Source organism: Strix aluco, chromosome 23 (genome assembly GCF_031877795.1).
Source record: "Strix aluco isolate bStrAlu1 chromosome 23, bStrAlu1.hap1, whole genome shotgun sequence".
Lineage (NCBI taxonomy): Eukaryota > Metazoa > Chordata > Aves > Strigiformes > Strigidae > Strix > Strix aluco.
This window is the reverse complement of record NC_133953.1, coordinates 6,964,778-6,985,345: the sequence shown is the minus strand read 5'-3', so window position 1 is coordinate 6,985,345 and position 20,568 is coordinate 6,964,778. Positions and strand designations below refer to the sequence as shown.

Genomic DNA, 20,568 nt, shown 5'->3' with positions numbered 1-20,568 from the left:
TCCTTTCCATATGGGAATAGTTATTCTCACATAAAGCACCTTTTACACCAAAAAGGTTGCAGCCTCACTCGGGAGGAGCGGGCACTGAAATGCTTTAATTTGACTGGTATACTCCAAGCTGTCTGATGATAGTGCGTAGACAAGGCCCAAGGTATAAGAGCTCTTCAAGGGAAAACCTTTTGTGGAAAGGGCTGTAAAACACCATTTTACAGTGTTGTTCTAAATTTCCTTTTTATTTTATGGTTCATCTAATTTGAAGAGAAACCTTCTCTGCAGAGAAGTGGAATGGGAAACATACTTCCATGTCAAAACACTTGGAATCGCATCAAGCTCTTGTTTTAGCCATTTATTTTTCTTTAATTCACCTCAGCTTTTTTTTTTTTTTTTTTTTTTCCTTTTCACGCATTCAGCTGTTTATGTTGCCTTTTGGTGGAAACGACTTCCTTCTCGCTCTCTTCCCTCCTGCTCACCTCCTTTACCATCCACACTGGCTCAAATACAAGGTGAGATGTTTTCAAGAAATTAACCTCTGGAAAGAAATAATTGGTGAATTTGCTTGTTTGTTTGTTTTTCTGTGGACACCAGAGCAGATGGAGAGCCTTTAGAGCTCCAGATGTGTCTTCACAGGCTGCCTAGTCTCTCCAGAGCAGCAGCTACTCCAGGAGCTCAAGCCAAAAATGGCTGGGGAGGCTCTAAGGGAGCTGCAGATTCCCATCAGCACAGTGCAGGACTTCAGGGATTTGTTTAAAGAAAGCAAAGAAGAAATCCCAGAGCAAGCAGACACAAAGGCATCAAGCTGTGGAGCTGGACTATGCAAGGAGGGAGAGCGGTGCAGGAGACAAGGGCATCCTTGAGTTTTGTATTTCAGGGAAAGATTTTGATGTTCTCTTCTCCTGGAAGAGGTGCCTCATGTAAAATCAATGAAGAAAAAGCAAAGTAACAGCGAATCTTGCAGTGAACTTGGGGTCACCGCTACTTCTCTTTTCTTAAGAGGCAAAACGCTGCTGGAGGAAGAGGCTTGTTTTAATTTCTTTTACTTTTTTTCTTCTATTTTTCTAGTTAGTGTCAGCTAGGCAGGTGTTTATGCTGGTGTGTGAAAGCGAAAGAGAGTGGTAGGGGCTCGTTTGGGATGATAAATACTGGTATTATTTCCTTAAAGGAGCACAGTAGACATATAGGGCAAAAAAGGGTGCAGAAGAGGCACCCTCTTCCAAAAAAAGGGGGGCAAAAGAGGGAGCGAGACAGAGGTGGGAGAACAGGGATTTTGGGGAGGAACGTGCTGAGTGCCACAGCCGCCATGGCAGCTGAGGGGAGCGACACGACAGCCATTTCACTGCCCCTGCGGAGAGGTGTGAGGTGCCCCACACTTCCCATTGGCTGCCCATGGCCCTTGACCCGCCCTCTGGGTGAGAACAGCCAATCGCAGGGGGCCGCTCTCCCCTGACGGGCTGAGACTGACAGGGCGGGATGCTCCTCACAACGCATCCCGCCATTTTGTCTGGTGCGGAGAGGGCCGCAGGGCCCCTCCCTCACAGCCCCATTGCAATCATTTCTGTCCTGCTCCTGCTGCTGAGATGCTCTTGTGAGACCTAAGATCTTTACCACCCTGTCCTTAAACTTCCCTTCCCGCCCTTTTGTCTGTTAAACTGTATTTAAGTCAGGAAATGTCTTTCATTATAACATTTATATTCTGCCTAACCTAACCTGCGGGAGGATATCTCTAAAATCTAGTAAGAAATCTAAAGAAAAACAAAACACATGATCTGAGGATCAAACAAGACCAGTCAAAAACCAAAACTGGTTTAACAGGAGAGTTGCATGATGTCCTATGGACAGTAAATAATTTCCTCAAATGTTTATAAACAATAGGGAGTGGAAACTCCAATGTTTTGTAGAGGATCATGGCTTCAAAAACAAAAACAAAACCAAACCCCACGCTTTTTCTAACTTCACTATAAATACTAGTCAAAATAAATAGTCCGAACAGTTACATGTCCTCAAATCAAGACAGTGTAGCAAAAGTGAAAGATTATTGTTCCCATTAAGCAGAATTTATAATTCCTGGGACATACATGAACCTTCACCTAACAGTCCTTTTTCAAGCATAATATAGAATCTAACAATGACGGCAATTCCTTTTTCCTATCCCTTCATTTTATCTCTGTAACTAAAGCTTTTATTTTGTTGTGATAATGATTTTATCAATAATTTATGATTATTTATTTTAATATACTTATCACATTCATCATTAATGTTAGACCAGGGTGAAACATATTCTATTTCAAAGGTGTTTTTCATGGTAGAGAATGATTTAGCAAAGCTGAAATGTTTTTCCCAAATATATTTACAGCAGTTTTGCTGATTGCAAGTGGAATTTATCAAAGTGCTTTTAGTTACATTGACTAGTGAAAATGAAACAGCCTATCATCACTGAAATGAGTCTTTCTGATTTCTCTGAGTGAAACCTTTTTGAGATGATCACTTCAGTTTTCCTTGAAGTAAACATTTTCATTTCGTGCTAAAATTCTAAATTTGCCTTTCTTGTCGATTGTAAATGAAAATAAAATTTAACGGGTAGGAATTTCCTATAGAATGAATATTTTCATTTCAGCAGCATGGAACTATTACGCTTCATGATAAGTAAATTCAACTGCTCCTTAGAGTTCCAGCTGTGCACAAGTACCTATTGCATTAGATGTTGCTTAAAGATAGCAATGGGAAAAAAAAAAAAAAAATCAGCCACAGAGGGGTTCTTATCTCATCCAAAAACTCCCCAGCAGTATACCAGATGAAAAATCAGACAAACATCTCTCCATGGTAGTTCTCTGTTTCACCCTTTCTTTCTTGAGGGGGAATTTATGAGGCTATTTTTATTCAGTCTCTTGGACCTATATGATTGTACCAGCTAAAGCAAGTTCAAAGACACAGTCCCTGCCTTGGGAACAGAAAGTGGGAAGGTGTGTTGAAGTCCTTCATGCCTGTGAGATTTTGCCCCTCGGTCACAGACGGGTCTTCAAGTTTTTCTCCCTCCCAAACACACAAATTTGGCTGTTGTGGTGACTGATTCCACTGGCCTACTCAGAGTCATCTCCCCAGGCTGGTCTTCTTGACCATGGGCCCAAGCTACAAAATGCCTTCAAATTTTGGACCAAGACTGTGAAAGGAGCAGGGGAAAAAAAGTTGTTGTCATTATGTTCCCATAGCATGTGGAAATGATGATGGCCAGTTAAAAATCACCGCATTTTCCTCTTAGGAAAGAGAAACTGAAGAGCAGAAGTGTGTGTGTGGTTACATGTCAAACACTGGAACCCCGTTTGACTTCACATACTTTCCCCTTATTTCTAATTAACATGTTGAGGAATTTTAAAATGTAATAAACATTATTTCTAAACAACCAGAAAGTAAAGCTTGCTTATTTCTGGTTTGATGTAAACATTTATAGCACAGCTCCATCCTTAAACAGTTAATCTTATAGTGACCTATTAAAATAAAATGAATTGTGTTATAATTCATCCTAAAGCAACCTCAGGGTTAGTGTATCAGGTAACTCCTGCTTTTGCAGTCCTCATGACGTTTTTAATCAAATTCAGCTGTAATTGCTGGAGCATACACATGCCTCTTTTAATATTCTGCCTACATTTGGGACTCATATGAGTCTGTTTTCTCTTAACGTATCTAATAAATAGAAAACATGAAAAGAGCACATTTTGCAGGACTCTGAGCTTTTCCACCGTTTCATTTGTTCTAGCAATTGTCCAACAGGCTTATGAGAATCGAGCACTTGTCAGGTTTCCCCCACCACCACCTTGGATAAAATTCTTTGTGGGTTTTAAGTCACTGTTTGTGTTGCTAGCACCCTGTTAAAGGGGGCATAGGCACAGGCAAGAGCAGCTGCCACAGGAGCCGACTGGAAGCGCCTGTGTGTGAGAGGCAGAGATTTCATAGGCATCTTTAAAAAATCACTGCCACTGATGAATGTTGAAATGTTGCTTACACACAAGTCACCTACGGTTTGTTGATGAAAACTTGAAATGTCATGTCTGCATTGGAGCTATTTGTGTAAACAAAACTTCTGTAACTTTCTCTGCTCAGGAGTGGGGCAGGGGGGTGGTGGTTGATTTTTTTTTTTTTTTTTTTTTTTTTTTTTTTTGTCTCCAATGCTACAGCTGTTTCCAATTTGCCAGCAATTTTCTTTTGGGCTAGTAAAGCTCCCAAGATGACTGCAACTAGCCACATGGGTTTCTCGACTCGACTGTGGGGTTTGATTACAAGGGGTAGCAAACCCAGCTCAGGATTCAGGGCAAGCATTTCCCCTGAACTTGTAAGTGCTTTACGTCCTAAGTTTTTGTTAACGCCAACCTTTAAAGTTTATTTCATTGCAGCTTATTAGGCGCGTGTGCTCAGTGGTTCCTGTCAGAGCCAGGCTGAGATTTTGGGCGCGTTTGTTTAAAAAATAAAGGAAACTCGCGGGAAAAACGCACGGGGGAGAGATGCAAACGCCTGTGAACTGCCCCTCAACGAAAATAAGAGGAAGAGGGTTTTGTTAACACAATAGTAAGCCCTCGGGGTTCCTCTTCAGCTCCGTGTTTTTTGTAATTCGCACGTGGAAACGTGAGAAAAGAATGAAAAATGACTTTGAAATGTGATCTGATTCGGTCCCTAGCTAGCTCGGTTGTGAGTGTGCAGAAAGAGTTGTTCGCATCCCCACAGAATAATGAGATTAAAGCTTGCAAACGGCATTTTTAACCCCGATGCACGCGATATTTTTTTTAAAAAGCCAATTAAAAATGACAACACTTTCTTTTTTTTTTTTTTTGGCGATTCCGTTTCTCTCCTGCGCACCTCACAAGTCCCTCCTGTCGCTCTGATTTTTCCTTCCATCGGAAGTTACCTTCTGCCTAAAATCCCTGTCGCTTTACCTTGCCTAGGAAGCTTGTTTCTCTGAACGCAAACAACAACAACAATTATAATAATAACAAAGAATCCGAAGAATTTCTATATTAAAAAGTGGCTCTGGCGAGGTCCCTGGTCACTGGGTACAGGTCTGAGTCTGTTTTCCTTGGAAATTGGGAGGAATGCTAAACGCCTCGTCTACCAGAGAGTAAATTGTGTGCGGAGCTCTAGGCACGACTCCCAAGTTGCCCTTTCACCCCTTCACTTTATATGTTCCTCTTATTAAGGAGAAAAATGTTTCAATATGTTGGAATTTGGGGCAAAGCCGGGAAGGAGAGAAAGAGAATAGAGAGTGGAAGGACATTTTCCAAATAGTTTTGGTAACCCTTCTGAGGGTTACATTTAAAATTGATGTCGTACTAAAATCCCTGGAAGTTTCTTCCCCAGGTTAGTGCAAAATATTATCTGCGAACCCTTCTGAGATGACAATATGCGCCAGAAACGTGACCCCGGTGTGGGGAAAAAAAAAAAAAAAAAAAAAAAATCCCTGAATTGAAGAATATATTCCTGAAAACAATATATCCCTGAATTGTTTCCTTTCACTCCCTAAACGCGTTACTATTTGATAGGGTATTATTAAATAGCTGAAAGGATCTGGAGGTTTCGGCTTGCAGAGAGAAATGCTGAATTCTTGTTCCAATAGAGAGAATAGTTTCGAGATGATTTCGTCTCCCTTTTCCAGCCGCGTGCATCTGCAGCGTCGTCTGTCATATTTTCAGTTCTGCTTCAGGGGGAAATGGGTTAACTATTTTCAAGGTAAGAGTCAGGAAAGAAAGCTCAAAGTAAGGAACGATGATTTAAAAACGGATATTTGAAACTTCCTTATTTAAAAAGGGGATTTAAAGTAGCACTTGAGCTCCACTCAGCGTCTCTTTTCGGCTTGACTCCTCAGCAATATTTTTTAAAGAAAGTTGTGACTTTTTTTTTTTCTTTTTTTTTTTTTTTTTTCCTCCTTGTTCTTTAAAGTTGCGAGTAGAGCCAAGCGGGCTCATTGGGCGAAGATGTCACATAGCCATGATTAATCTGAGGGAGCAGCTGAAATATTGATAAGGGGGAAAACGGAAATCAAATGAAAAGTAGAGGGCATAGAAGAGAGGGAAAGGAAAGCACGTCCCGGAGCTGCCAGCATTACAGAAGCCCCCTGAGGAAATGCCTGGTTGATGCAGCCTGTCTGGATGGGCTGGGAATTTTAACTTCAGCGCTGCTTTGGATCTAACAAGTTTAATCTCTCCTCTTTGCAAAACTGCAGCGGCAGGGTAGTAATCCAGAACTGGTGGGGAGTTTTATTTTTGGTCTCAACCTGGATCTTTACAAACTGGTCTGCCACTGGTTGAGGGGAAAGGGTATAAAAGGTGAGTCATTTAAATAATAGTAATAAGAATAAGCAAGAAGCGAATCTAAAGGTAGTTTGAGAGGCCCTTTTATATTGCGGCTGATGCTGGCAGGGCAATACGATTGATAAATAATCCACAGCAGACTTCTTAAGGCTGGCTCCACATATGTAGATGTATTTATTTATATGAACATGCGTAATTATAAGAGGGAGGTAATGGGGGGTGGGGGGAGCGCTCATCAGGGGTAAAGAGGGGAGCAGGGGAAACTGATATGTGAATCCTTGACCCCAGAAAATTTACTGGCTAAGCAAAATTACCTTCTCCCTCAACTCTGTCTACCCCCACCCCCCGTTGCAAGTTCAGAAGCAAAAGAAACTGGAATGTGTTAGGAGGGAGGACGACAGAAAAAAAGAATTGTACTTATCAGAAACACATTGTCGATTTTATAATCAGTTGCCCTTCTGTGCCAGCTGGCCGCGTAATAAATGCTTTAAAAAAATCAATAAAAGGAGCGGGGGGTGGGGGGTGGGGGGGGTGTTACGTGCAGATAGCGAACTTTTCCAGAGTTGTTGGGCTGCGGGGTTTGGTTTGGGGTTTTTTTTGTTTGTTTGTTTGTTTTCTTTCTCTATTTTTGTTGTTGATGTTGGTTTTTAAACAGCAGCTGTTTCAAAGCAAGGCGGTGGCGCTGGCTTTGGGGGCACGGAGGTGTTTCCCTGGCAGTGCTGGGGGCGAGGAAGGGGCTCCCCGGGGCTTCCACCGGCGGGCTGGCAGCTCCCGGGCTGCGGGCACAGGCAGCTCTGGCGGGCGCGGGCTGCTTCATCCATCAGGCGAAGGATATTTCGTGATAAACCAGCGGTGTCTGGGTTGTATTAGATCTGGACGAACTGAACTAGCTGCAGTTAGGACCCCACAGCTTTTCCTGAAGAGCTTACAAAACAAAAAAACCCACAAAAAAAACAACGCAGGAGTTGACCACTTGGGCGCAACTCTTCATGCATATTACTAATTCTGCAGTATAATTTTTCTATAGTAAATTCTGGGTAAATTTCTAACTTTTCCCTTCCCACCGCGGGAAAACGGGACCGTCAGGATAGCAGCACTTACACGCTAAGGGCGGGATGGGGAGGGGGGGGCTCGTGCTTCTTAACGATGCACTAATTACAGTCAGCTAATCGCTTTCTGGCGCTTTCCAAGGCGACTAAAAATCCTGAGAGGAGAGGGTAGAAAAACTAGTTGTCGGATATTTTAGTGACTGCAGATTTATTTTCCCACACACCATTACATTTTTCACGATCGTTGTTAATCTCTCCATCTCTGTAGTGATGACTTGGGGGGGGCGGGGGAGGCAAAAAAACCTGTTCATCAGGAGATCATCAAGTCTTAGAGGTACAGAAAAACAGATGTATTGCATTGATGCAAGCCTGAGATAAAGCACCGCCGCGTTTGAGTAACGGCACTATCCGAAATAGAAGGGCTGAGATTGACAACCCTGGGGTTTTTTATTGCTATTTGGAATGATACTTCCGTTCGCTATTTTTTTTTTAATTTATTGTTTAATTATTATTGGTGAGAAAGGTTCTTTAAATCAATAGAGGCCGGCAGGTTAATGGCTCGGAATGGTTTCAATGAGTCACGAAAGGCAACTGCCCTTCATTTAGACCAAGTGAAACCCTTGGATACAAGTCAATAGGGTTAACTAGTCTCGACATGAAAACATGAGTATTTCAGCTGGCTTTTAATTGTTGGCTAAGAAATTCAGTTAATCAAATGTCAAACATTTCCCTCTGCTCTGGTCAAAAGTGAAGAAGGCTCTTTTCCTCGGGGGGGCTGGGGGGAATCCAAAAGCAAAATCGAGCACAGAAATAAAACCCTACTTTATGAAGTCCTGTCTGTTACTTGGCTTTTAGTTACTGTGGTGGACGTTTTTCTCTGTCCTTTAAAAGGTACACTTAAATGCTTGATCACTTCTCTTTAAATTTTATTACTAATCTTACTTTTTAAACAATGCTTTGTTTCTTTACTTTTCTATATTCGTATATAGTATTTGATTATTTTTTTTTTTCTTAATTTCAGGTCAATTTTAGGACCTTTAAATATATCTATTAAACAAGTAAGGATGTTTCAGACTGTACCAGACACTTCGTCTTACGTCAAGGTAAGACATGACAGCATCTTTAAACAGGTAATGTCAAAAATTACAATCCTCCAAAATTCACAATCAGTTGTATTCGTTGAAAATCTCATTCTCACTGAATTTAGCAGAAAAAAAAAAAAAAAACAACCCAAACCTCTGCCTTTGGTGGGAGAGGGGTTAGAGTCTCAAGTATCACAGTTATCATTCTGGAAATATGCAGGGTTGAGTCAAAAGTTGTATCACCAGGGACCAACAATATGTTGAAGTGGTCTTGTATAATGCATTGATGCTTGGTTTGATGGGTTATGCTGTAACTAGTATTAGAGGGAGGGTGTCCTGCGTTACATTAGAGTAGTGGTTTGTTGCTCTGAAACCAATATGATAGTGGTGGTGTGCTACCAATGTTATATCATAGTGGTTTCTTAAATTGGCTTCCAATTTTCTGATTTCCTAGATACCATTTAGTCTTGAACCAGAGCTAAATTTCATTTAATATCCCTCTACTTCTCTGCTGCGCCAACTACTGAATTCAATATGCAAGATGATATGTGAAGTTATGTTTTTTGAAAGGTACATTGCAAAATGGATTTAGAGGGGAAAAAATATTTAATGAGTTAAACCAAAACATCTCTTTCAGTTACTGAAGAAATGGATTGTCACACCAGGCAACGCAATATAATACTGGGATTTCTTTTACAGCACTACTTATGGTTTTCCTTGAGCAATGCTTCCATACAATTTAGTAGGCAAACTGACTTAGTTGGTTTTACTGATAATGGCTAATGCCAGATACTACTAGATCTTGCACTCTAGTTGTTTGTATATCTTATTTTTTTTAAGTAGAAAAATGGATCTTAGAATGTATTTTGATGGGCCTCTTATGCCTCTTTCATAAGATTAAAACAAATACCAAAGAATGGTTGGCACAGCCTTGTCCCTTTATAACTCAATTGAGTACTATATTATATTTGACATCATATAGTTTTTTTTCCACAACAGTTCCCAAGAATGTAAATAAACCAAGTCTGGGACATCTGGGTTACACGTTTAAGGCAAACCCTGCATGCAACAGCACTTAGAGAAAATCTAAAACACAAGCCTCTTCTCTCCCAGGCTGAAGAAACACAGAAGGGTGTTAACTAGAGCTGGGTGGATAATTTGTAATGAATAATTTATTACAGGAATTTAGTCTCTTTTTTTTTTTTTTTCTTCCCCTTAGTCAATGATCCATGCGCCAGTTGTGATTTTCATGTACATGCACATTATTGGAAATGATTCACTGAATGATTTCTGTATATAATCCCTAGGCTATGGCTCATTTTGCAGGCAGTTTATTAGTATTAGTATTTGAAACGCAAGCTTGGTGGGATGACTCCCAGGTCATGTGGCATTACTTGTGTTCCCTGATTGGGTGAACTTGTGCAGCTCTCGGGACCAGGTTTCTAGAGCCAAATCCAGCTGGGAATGGTCAAGATTCCACATTCAGTTGATATCCCCCAAAATCCCACTCCTAGATCAGTGTTTCAGGGAATGTTGGTGATTTAATTTTTCTTATTAAATTCCTATAGCTTTGGTCCAGGTTCTGGAACAATAGAAACTCTGTGGAAAACAAATGAAATTCAAGTCTCATGAAAGCAAATTCACTCAAAGTTCAAGTAGAGAAACATGTTAGGTGGCCTGTGCCCAGCTTTAGCATTAATTCCTCTTTGGAGTTCCTGTATGTGGGAAATGATCTGAGATGTGCTCTGTTTACAATGAAGAGATGAAGGCCCTTTGACATCCTATATTATGGTATCATTGCCTTTTGTTGCGAGGCTAGATCCAGCTGCTGCTCCAGTTAGTAGCAAAATTCCTTTTGAATTAAGTGGAACCAAGATCCAGGCCTAAATAATTTAACATTCCAGCAGGATTGAGTGAGGCTGTCCATAACTGTGTTGGGATAGTCTTCTCATTAAGTACAATCCTGCAGGCAAAGTGCTTGGACAAAGTTCTCTTCACATAAGTATGTGTTTTATCCGCCAGGAACTCCTCAGGCTGGACTTACATCCAGTGTTTTAGCGGTGGAGGGATAAGTGAGCTGTGTGATGCTGAACCCTCTGCCTTTTATTACAACCCTTCATCATCTGCTGCTGTTATTTTGGGCAAGGACCTTGTCTTTGGTATTTTGTCTGTACAACTTCATTCACACCACTGTCATTGGGGAAATGACTTGTTCCTGTGCTTAAAAAACTCCATGAGATTTTGACAGAAGTCTCTTAAGACTGATCCAAAGTCTTCTGAAGACAAAGGAAATATCTCCCATTGACTCTTAAAAGTTTTAAGTTGGGCAGCTTGGAACGAGTGGTGCAAAACAGTACCTGGGTGGCTCATTCAGACCAGTGAGGCTGTTCATAAAAGTAGAAACACGGTTAAATTCAGGAGAATTGGAACCTTAAACTCATGGGTTAGGTCAATCTCTGGCCCCTCGGAGCTTGGTGACAGTTTCCACTGACTCAAACGCATCCAGAGCCAACAGAGAGACTCTGACTGGCTTATTTGTAGGAGAGGTGGGATTGACCAATGATCTAGGAACATAGTCGGGAAATGTGGGTACGGACCCAGGCCCTGACAGAGAGGGCTTGGTGTTCCTGAGCAAGACACTTCAACTCTCTGTTCCTCCGTTTCTCCATCTTTAACGTGTGGATGGAAGTGCTGTGTAAGAACACAGTGCTGTTCAGATTTAGACAGCACCTGCCTTCTCTTTCCTGCTTCCCCACACTGATCTTTGAAGACTTCCTAAGTTGTGGTGAGCAAGAAGTTTGAAAAGCAGGAGCTTAAGTTCCAATTCCCCTCTCTTCCCAGATCTTTTTATTATTATTTTTTTTCATGTCATTCCTTCTTCAGAAAAACTTATTTGCTTGTCATGTGGGAGGGGGAAGTATTTTATTTATTACTTTCGTGGGATCTCAGCTGATGATGTCTACGCTACCCCCATTACACAGCCAAAAAAGCAGGACTGCGATCAATGTCATCTGTAAATCCTCTTCAACAGATGCCCTATACATATAAACTTGATGTTTATTCTGTGCCTTGTACAGAAAAACACCTCATCTCTATATGGTGTAACTGAGAGGGAGTTGCTAGCAGGGTGTTCCTCAGGAGCTCCCAGGAGGAACAAATTCACTGTCGTACCCCTGGGCTACCAAATAGCCTATGACCACCTCCAGGCCACACTGTTTTTCTTGTCATGGCTTTCACAAGGCAAAAGGGAGGTGTGGGGCTAGGTAGCTGGTGGAGGAAGAGGAGAATTTCACTTAGAAAATGGTTTGTTTTAACAAGGATGGTTTATATTGAGTCATACTGGTGAAGTTCAGCTTCTCAGTGTTGTAACCTTGATTTACATCACAACCACGTAGGACGTATGGATCTGTATCTGAAGTGCTGTTAAAAGACCCTACATAACCTCCTGACAGGACTACCAAACCTTCTTTCTCACACACACTTCTTGTATGGGCCTTAATGTGATAGAAGGGTAAGAAATCATAAATATAAAAAATAATTTTACTGGTTTATTCTACATAACTGATAAAGTATCTCTATTCCTCATACCATTATGGGACTTACTGATCTGCAAGTACTTAATAATTTACAGTATATCAGAGGGTGCTAATCTCATCTAAACATGAGTATTTGACTTTAGAGAATGAAACATGTAATATAATTGGGAAATTAAATTTTAAAAGACATCACTGGAATCTTGACTGTAGGGATATGGAAAGAATTAGGGCTATAAGCAAAGCAACATGACCCCTGAATACTGAATTTTTAATTAGTACCATTGCCACAAGATACCCTAGGCCACAGCAGTCTTTGCTCCCCTTCTGCACTGCCAGTTTGTGGTTTAGTCTGTGTGTAAAGGCGGTACCAGAATAATTTCGGGGGTGTGCTATTCACCCACGCTTTTCTCCTGCCCTTCAGCACCATCCAAACGCTTATCTCCTCTTCTATCGCTCCCCTCCTCGCACAGAAAAAGTCATCGCTTCTGCTTTCAGTTCCCCAGCTCGCAAACACAGCTCCTGCCCTGCCCTCCCCAAGGCAGCGCCTGAAGCTCTCGGGGCTCTGCAGAGCACCCCGGGGCCGGGGTGAAGCCCCTTCTCTGGGACCCCCTTCTCCAGGAACCAGCCCTGCCAGCTTGAGGCAAGACCCGCTGGGCCAAGGCCCTGGGCCTGTGCGGGAGAAGCAGCCAAAGGAGAGGACGGTTCTGCTCCCCACCCCAGGGGAGAGGGTACCCCCGTGTCACCCCAGCTTTCCTCTCCTTTCCTCCACCACACCTGGGGATGATATTTAGAACAGTCTCCCGAGAGGGGCGTGTTTCAGGCAGCCCCCCAGAAGCAGCTCAGGTAATGCGCTGGGACGCCTTGGACCCCCCCAAACCCTTTGGGGGAGGCAGCATGCTCCCTCACCCCCCCCCACTCGATCCCCGGGGAGTTTTGGGGAACAGCCACAAAGCAACCGCACGCTCCCCTTTGCGAGCTTGTGCAGAGAGCGGTCTCCAGCCCCGACCTCCAAACGGGCACGAAGGTGGATTTTCCTCCGGGAAGGAGCCACCGTGGGACTTCTGCCTTTAAAAATGGATTTCATGCAGCCATAACGTTTGTGGTGCCGTACAAAGAAGCATATTCATGGAGGAAAATGGTCTGGGTGGCTGGAAACAATATTTGGTTTGTTCTTGCTTTCACTCTGCCTGGAAAGTTTACAGAAGCCCTAAAGAGAGAGGGGGGTTAATTTTTTTTTTAAGGACAAACCAGAGATTTTCTTTGGAGTGGGCAATGCGAAGGCTGCTGACAAACCCTGACACGGCCACGTTATCTTTCCCGCTGAACAGCAGCGGCTGCTACAGGTTGCAAGGAAAGAATATCCCGTTATTTCAGTTTTTTACACCCGAAATCTCGCAGAGGAGATGGTGCCTGCTGAATCAGCCGGGGGGAAGGAGCTGCGGAGGGACCTGGGTACCGGTCACCCCACAGGTGCTCAGAGACCCACGGACGCTGGAAATGCGACTGCGTGGAGCTGACAGAAACCTGCGCCAGGCTCTTAAGAACAGCTACAGAGCCTTAGCCTGGCCGAAAAGGGAAAAGCAAAGCCCTCGTGGAGTGTTTTTTCCCTAGTTCAGGTAGTACTAGTCCTACTGAGAGCATCTTCTAGCGCACTATCCGTTTCTGCTTCCCCCCCCCCCCCCCCCCCCCCCAATTCCCGACGTCCCGCAGAATTTCAGTTCCTCCCACCCGGGTTCGGAAGGGACCAGGCACCTCCAGAGAAGGTGGGGATTGCAGTAGCTTTGTCGGCAGGGGCAGGGTGGGCAGAAGCTACTGTGAACTCTTACGTCATTCTCACACTTCGTGATGATTAATTACGTATATACCGAATCGTTCTAATTTTTTTGGATGCTCATTTCTTGAGGCAGAAACGCTGCTAAGTTGTTAGGCTTTAGCAAGTCGTTGATTAATGCCTTGTGACAACTCGGTACTTAAGGATTTAGCTCTTGTTTGCACCTACCTCTCTAATTTAAATAACAAAATCCCTTTCCATTTCCCGGTGTCCAGCGAATCCCTCCTGAACTGCTTTTCCCGTGCTCAGCCCCAGCGCTGCGTGGGGAAGGGCTGGCGTTGTTTCTCCCCCGCTTTACCTTAGGTGGCAAAGGTGGGAGAAACGTTGTTTCTCTCCTGGAAATGTAGCATGTTTTGGAGCTTTCTAAAATAAACCAGGCTCTAGGGCACAAGGGACAAGCTTTTACAGTGGCTCCCGCCTTTAGACAGCAGCATTCAAGCAACCAGCCCCCCTCCCCAACTCCGCGACCTTCTAATGGCTCCATTCTTTCACAATTCACAGAAAAACGCCCCCCACCAATATGCTGGATCCAGGAAATTTTGTATTCCAGCCCTTCCTATGCTCTCCCAGTCCCGTGTTTAGAAAGAAAGGAGGTGTGGAGGGAAAGAGGAGCGAAAAGAGAAGAAAAAGAAAGTGAATGCTAAGGGGGAAAAATGCTTTAAATCTTTCCTGCAAATCTCCAAATATATGAAGTCTGAGGGAACAAATTCAAAGCAGGCACGGACGCCTGAAGAGAAGTTAGAGAGAAATATTCTGTTCCATTCAAGCGCATCAAGGGTCTAGCTGAAGTCTTGTTTGGCTAAGGTCAGACGAGACTGGGTTCTCCAATAAAAATAAATCTCAAATTAATTATGGCCTCAAGCGAGGGGCCAGACGTTTGGAGCTAGTGCACTGCAGTCTGTTTTTTTGGCCTTCAGTATTTTTGTTGTTTTGTGCCTTAGCTTTTCAATAATTGCGGGATGGGGGAGGAAGGGAGGGCGGGGGCTGTTTTATTGGGACATGGAGCTCAAATAAAACTAGCCAGGACACTGCTTACCCCACTCTTCGCCTAATTGCGATGCAGCTTCAAAGCTACTGCATCTTCTCCACACCACTTTTAAGACATTATGTTTTACTTAGTACCGATTAGCAGCGAATAACTTTCCGGCTTCAAGTTCCCAAATCCCATGGGCTGTTCCTGTAGACCAAGAGGTAGGAGGGATCCGATCCTTCAGTTGTGGGGCTGGAAAACTCTCCTGATTCCTTTTTATTGCTGTAGCCGAAAAGCAGAGGTTTGCCCAATTAGTTTAGTTTAGAATTGGGATTCGTTTCTGGGGATTAAATCCCAGGGCTGTAGTTTGGGTTTTTTGCTTGTAAGAATGCGGGTTTAGAAAACAAACAAACCACGTCGCGTTTTTTATTCTGCAAAGGAGTCGGTGCCAGAGGAAACTCAGATCCGGAAATTTTAAACGTTCACTGAAGTTGGTGGAGATTTTCCCTCTAGTAAAGACTGAAGCAGAATAGACCTTGGCCTTCTGCAAATTTAGCTCCGGGCAAAGAATGATGGTAAATAGTGTGAACACGTTTATAGAGGATAGAATATATAGGACGTTTTATGTGTGTATAATATACGCACACAACGCACCTCGCACAAGGTGTGTAAATACACGGATAGAGAAAGGTAGTTCAAAGAAAAGAGGACGCTTTGTGTCACGGTGAGTGGGGAGGTAGTGGGAAATGAGCCGTTTTCTAGTGACAAAGCCAGGGCGTGGCTGCTGCTTTCTGGGGCTCCCCTCCCCTATTTACCGCGTTAGTTCAAAGCGACAGTCCCAGGCCGGGGTTACCGAGAGCTCAGCTGATGCTGTTGGGGTAAGAGAGGGTGAAATAAGGCAAACCCCTTTCCCACCCTCCGAAAGGAATATTTCTAACCTGCAGCTGAGGCCCGGGAAGGTTTTCATTATGTTTATGCCTATAGACTAACTAGACGGTTTTAATTATGAAGTGATGACCGCTAATCCCGCGTGAATTACAGACAGAAAATCCATATCTTTGAGGTTGTGTAGTCCCGCGAAGGACTGACATTGAACTACACCGAGGGGTTAACTCCTCTGATACTGGACGTGAAATACTCCTGGGCCAAATTCCCCCCAGCGTGTCCTTACTAGTTTCAATCGGATCACGCCAAACCCGGCGGTTTCACCTCCTCGGCGTGAGGCTGCAGTCGGTGTAACCCGATTGTAAGGGCGAAGAGAGGAGGTGGGGACATGCCAAGCGCTTGAGATCAATATCGAACTAATTAAAAACTTGGGTCGAGAATTTCGTTTCATTCATAAGCGGAGTGAAACAAACCAAAAAAAAAAAAAAAATCGTAATTGAGGAGTAACTGATTTCTACCAGCCTGTCCCAATGTAAGCATTTGAAATCTTCCGTGGTTGCCAAGATCAAATGATTTTCCAGATGTCTGGTGGTAACCACATTAAACAGATCATAATTCCTTTACTGTATGTACATGTGCATCCAAAAGCTGAGCATCAGATTAGAAGTTGCGCACATTGCTCAGCACCGCGCCCGGCGGTGGCTTTGCTTTCCCCTGCCTGTCTTTGCTCCCTTCCTCTCAAACAGTTAAACACCCAAACTCACTGAACAATCACCTAGGATGATTCAGAGCTTGGCGCACGGAGTTTATGAATATTCCAGCCTTTTCCAAAAAGTTTGCGATAACTTCAGGGTGGTGGTTTTTTTTTTTAGGGGAAGAGAAAGAAAAAAAAAAAAAAAAGATGAAGCAAAGGTTCTATTGTTACGATATTTGGGAGGAAAACAGTAGATTGTTCCGCTTGTCTGTTACAATGTTTAACAACTTCGCTCATTACCTTATCTCTCGGACATTTCGCAAATCTTATTTTAGACCAAACACAAGGGGTAAAGCGGGGAGCAACCCTGATGGACCCGATCTCACAAGTGACCCGAACAAGCTTCATTTCGAGTCATCCCCAGACATGCAAAATAAGCCCCTGGGGGCCGTGGTGCCCGTCTGGCAATAAAATGCAAGAGTTGGGCTCCTAAAAATATCTCTAGGTGGGATGGAGGGGGGGGGGGGGGGGGGGCTGTTTGACATCTTCCAGCCTTCGGGAGCACTTGGGGAGCCGCTCCGGTGCCGGACTCGCTTGTCTCTTCAGCCCGGAGCCGGGGAAAGGGTGTTTTGCAAATGTTGGGCTCCTCTCCCATGAGCTGGGCACGTTTTCAGGTGGTTTCTCCCCGCCGCTCTCAGCTCCCCGGCTCTCCCCCACCGCCGGCCCGTCCAAGACCTGTCGGTCACGCAGCCTAAAACCAAAATGCTCTGTGAGGTCCGTGGATGACAGAGGCTCCTTCCAGGGTGTTGTGTTTTTTATTTTTTTTTTTTTCCCCCTTCCTTTCGCGGTTAAGATCCTCAGCCTGTCCTCTCCCTCACCCCCCACCCCCGTTGTTTTTCGGGGCTGGTAGGGAGTGTTGTCTAGAGAGGAAACCATTTGGGTTTTGAAAGGATGCGTTTCACTCTTCCCTTTAACCTCTTGCTTTTCTGGTTGCTGCTGCAGCCTGCCATGTGGTAACGCTGGAGGGGGAGTGGAGAAGAGAGTATTTGCGGGGGGGGGGGGGGGGGGAAGAGGGCAGGGAAAAAGAAAGAGTAATGAGGACAGCGAAGGGTTAACCGTGATTTCTTTTAATTGAACTCCAGTTCTTGTGGCCCTAGGCAAGGGGGGACCTGACCCCGCTAGCAGCATCCAGATGTGCTGGTCTCCGGGGACCCCAGCGCAGACCCCGGGATTGTAAAGCAGACGGGGGGGAGGCGGTCGGGCTGTCCCCTCTGCTCCCCCCCCCCCCTTTCACCTCCTGGCTGCAGACGGCCTCAATCGCTGGCAAGCAGCAAGCCAAAACCTCCAGGTCTGGTCACGTTCAGTCCCGTGTCTGCATCTGAACTAAAAAATTGTAGCTGAATTGATGAGGCTAATTTCAGAGGAGGGGGGAGGGAGGGGAGGGAGGGGCAAGGGGGATCTACAGCTCTCTCCTGCCAGCTTCGGTCTTGGAGAAATAAAGTATTAATAAGGCATCTCTGCCGCAGCCGAGTAGAAACACTAGTGGCATTATTGCATTTCCCTTTTGGAAGGGGCGGGTGCAGAATAACTTTGGATATCACTTTTATTTGCCCCCCCCCCCCTTCCCCCCCCCCTCCCCGTGGTTGGACTAAAGACAGGGGGAAACCAAAAGACTGGACCCAACTGGCACTGGACAAGGTAAATCCTCTCCACCGAGAGATCCGACGCGCAGGAGTGTCCTCCTGCCTTGACACTTTTCTTTCTTGGCTTCACCCTCCTTTTATTCCAGCCTCTGCTCTTCTCCTCGGGCTGCAGCAGTTTGCAGAAGTGGGGAATAAAGGACGCCCCGAGTGTTGCATGATGTGTTCCGCTGTTAGCTGCTTGGTATTTTTGCAAGGGAGGAGGTGGGGAGCGGGTGAGCTGGACAGGCGGGTATTGTCTCCTTTCCTCGGGTCCTTTGGAGGGTTTGCAGCTTTTCCCGGAAAAAGGAAAGCGCGTTTCTTTTCTGGTGATCGCTCCCGTTTGAATGAAAGAGAGAATTGCACGTCAGGGGCTCGCCAGGTCTAAAAGGAGATTTAAAGGCTGGTGGTTGGGTTTTTGCAGTGCCCATTCTGACACGGCATCCGGGAACGGAAAGTTGAGCTGATCTGACAATTATTGTAAATTTTTGTCATTTTTAGCTTAGAAAGTTTTTTTTTTTTTTGTAGGTGACTTTTTTTTTTTTTTTTTCTTCCCCCCCCCCCCCCCCCCCTCCTGTCTGAGTGGGGTTTTATCAGCTTAGCGAGAAACTTGCGCTGTGAGGGGAGGCTGGGGAAAGTACTGCCAGCCCCTGAAGTGAAACGGGTGGGCTTCCATCCACCTCAGGACCTTTGCTTCAGAGCCCCACAGCCCAACCCTCGGGACGGCTGGGAGCGAAGGGAAGGGGTGAAAGTGGAAACGAGCCCCCACTTTCCTGCAGCCCCATTTCCAGCCTGGGTTTAATTGTTGGAGCCGTTTGTCTGTCTCGCATTAGCGCACTTACCGCTCATTTCTGGCAGCGACTGGACCCTCGTCTCACGCTCCTTGCTGGGAGGCGTGAAGGAGCGGGGCCGAAGTATGTTTTAAATACGTTTTAATCGCCAGACTTTTTAATTTTCTCCCTCCGCCTGCCGCGACCGAATTGTATTTACGGTTTTCTCCCCTTAATTTTTGCCTGTGACTGGAAAACGCATTAATAAAAAAATCTGTGGGAAGAGACGGAAATTCAGTGAGTCAGGCTAAAGCTGCTCCAGCCAAAAGAAAAAAAAAATTGCAAAAAACATGTTAAACTAAACTGTGGGATGACACACGGCGCTTGCTAATACGGTCTGGGGTGCAAGGCAAGGTCTGCGTTGGACTGGCTGCCCTAGCGACAAACAAGAGCTGACAGAGGTAGCTATTGTTCTGCCCCTTCTTATCTAAATGCAGCAAATATCCTGTATGTAAAATATATATATTTTCATCAAGAAGGCAGGACCAGTGGAGAGACGAAAGTTTCCTCCTCGAGTGACTTCACTTCCCAAAATTAGCAGAAAAAAACGTTTCATCCGGTTAACTGTCTCTTTTTCGCTCTGCTGCTAAACCCAAAGTTAAAAAAAGAGAGAGACAGAGAGAGAGAGAGGGAGGGAGGGAGAGAGGAGGAGAGGGGGTACAGAGAGAAAAGCAAAACCGCTGGAAGGGCAGGGAGAAAAGCGAAAAGAGAGAGAAGGATAAAAAACTTCAGGAGGCTTCGGTTGCAGGCTAAACCGGGTCAATGTGTGGAATATTGCTGGTACCGGCTGGAAGTTATTCTAGATGGACGGCACTATTAAGGTAAGGGGGGCAGGAGGGGTTGGGGGACCCCTCCAGCCGGGGGGGCGCTGGGAAGGGGCGAGGGGGCTGGGGTCCGGCTCCGTCCCTCCGCCCCGGAGCGGCCGGTCTCTCCTCCTCCTCCTCCTCCTTCTCCTCCTCCTCCTCCGGAGCAGCGTGTCGGGGCTCTCCCCTTCGCCTCCCCGGTGGCCCGGGGGGGGCTTCGCAGCCGGGAGGGAGCCGTCCGGCGGTGCGGGACCAGCCGCCCGCCTGCCCCCCGCCGCCCAAGGGGGGGGCCGAGGGGGGGCCCCGGGGACCTGCCCGGCTGGGCGGGCGGTGACAGCTCCTGCCCCGGGGCCCTGCGCCGCCCGGGGCTGCCGGGGGGGGGTGCTGGGGCCGGCGGCCAGCGCTGCTCGGAGGAGGGGGGTGGGCAGAGGCGAGAGTGGCTCCGAGCTGGCCCCAGATATGTGCCCCTGGCTCTGATTCCCTCGCCCGGCCCTGCTGGAAACGCGCTGCTGGTCGGGTGGTGGTGGCCCGTGCGTTTTCTCCAGCGGTTTTTTTCGGGGGTGGGGGGGTGGGAGGGGGAGAAAGCGAAGGATGGGTCGGTGTGGACGAGAAACATCACCCTAGCTTGGGGCGAGGCAGGGGGAAGGGGAAGCAAAGAGTGTGGCAAAAAACCACGAAAATAACCAACCTCTGGTGGCCTTGAGCAACTGAGGACACTGGTGGGACCTGGCGAGCAGTTCCCCCTCCTTTCCCCCCATCCAACCCGCCGGTCCTTCAGCCTCTCCAAAGATAAGCCAAGGCTTTTCCAAGCCCCTTGAGGTGGCTCGCGCTGTTTCTCACAGCCTAGGCAGCAGACGGTTGGCTTTCTTGTTTTGGGGGACCCTTGTGCAATTCTTAGGGGCTCTTCTTGAGGGACTAC

At 45.7% G+C, this 20,568-nt stretch overlaps 1 protein-coding gene and 1 long non-coding RNA gene across 8 annotated transcripts in view; one reads left to right on the top strand and one right to left on the bottom strand.

Annotated features, from left to right (window-relative positions):
- The first annotated feature begins 488 nt into the window (after positions 1–488).
- FLI1 (Fli-1 proto-oncogene, ETS transcription factor) overlaps positions 489–20,568 on the top strand; it is a 94,558-nt gene continuing 74,478 nt past the window's right edge. The window contains exons 1-2 of one of the 7 annotated variants that reach the window (XM_074849061.1): positions 489–503; positions 8,361–8,442. In XM_074849061.1, coding sequence (XP_074705162.1) covers positions 8,404–8,442 — 39 coding nt within the window. In that variant the 5' untranslated portion in view covers positions 489–503; positions 8,361–8,403. Of the gene's footprint in view, positions 504–5,342; positions 6,306–8,360; positions 8,470–19,508; positions 19,668–20,568 lie in introns of those variants that run through there. The other 6 variants (XM_074849063.1, XM_074849060.1, XM_074849059.1 and 3 more) reach the window with 6 other exon arrangements.
- On the bottom strand, positions 16,680–19,361 carry LOC141933925 (uncharacterized). The gene is made up of 2 exons (XR_012626249.1): positions 18,859–19,361; positions 16,680–18,400 (listed from the first exon to the last, which is right to left on the bottom strand). It is a non-coding gene; the product is annotated as an uncharacterized LOC141933925 (long non-coding RNA).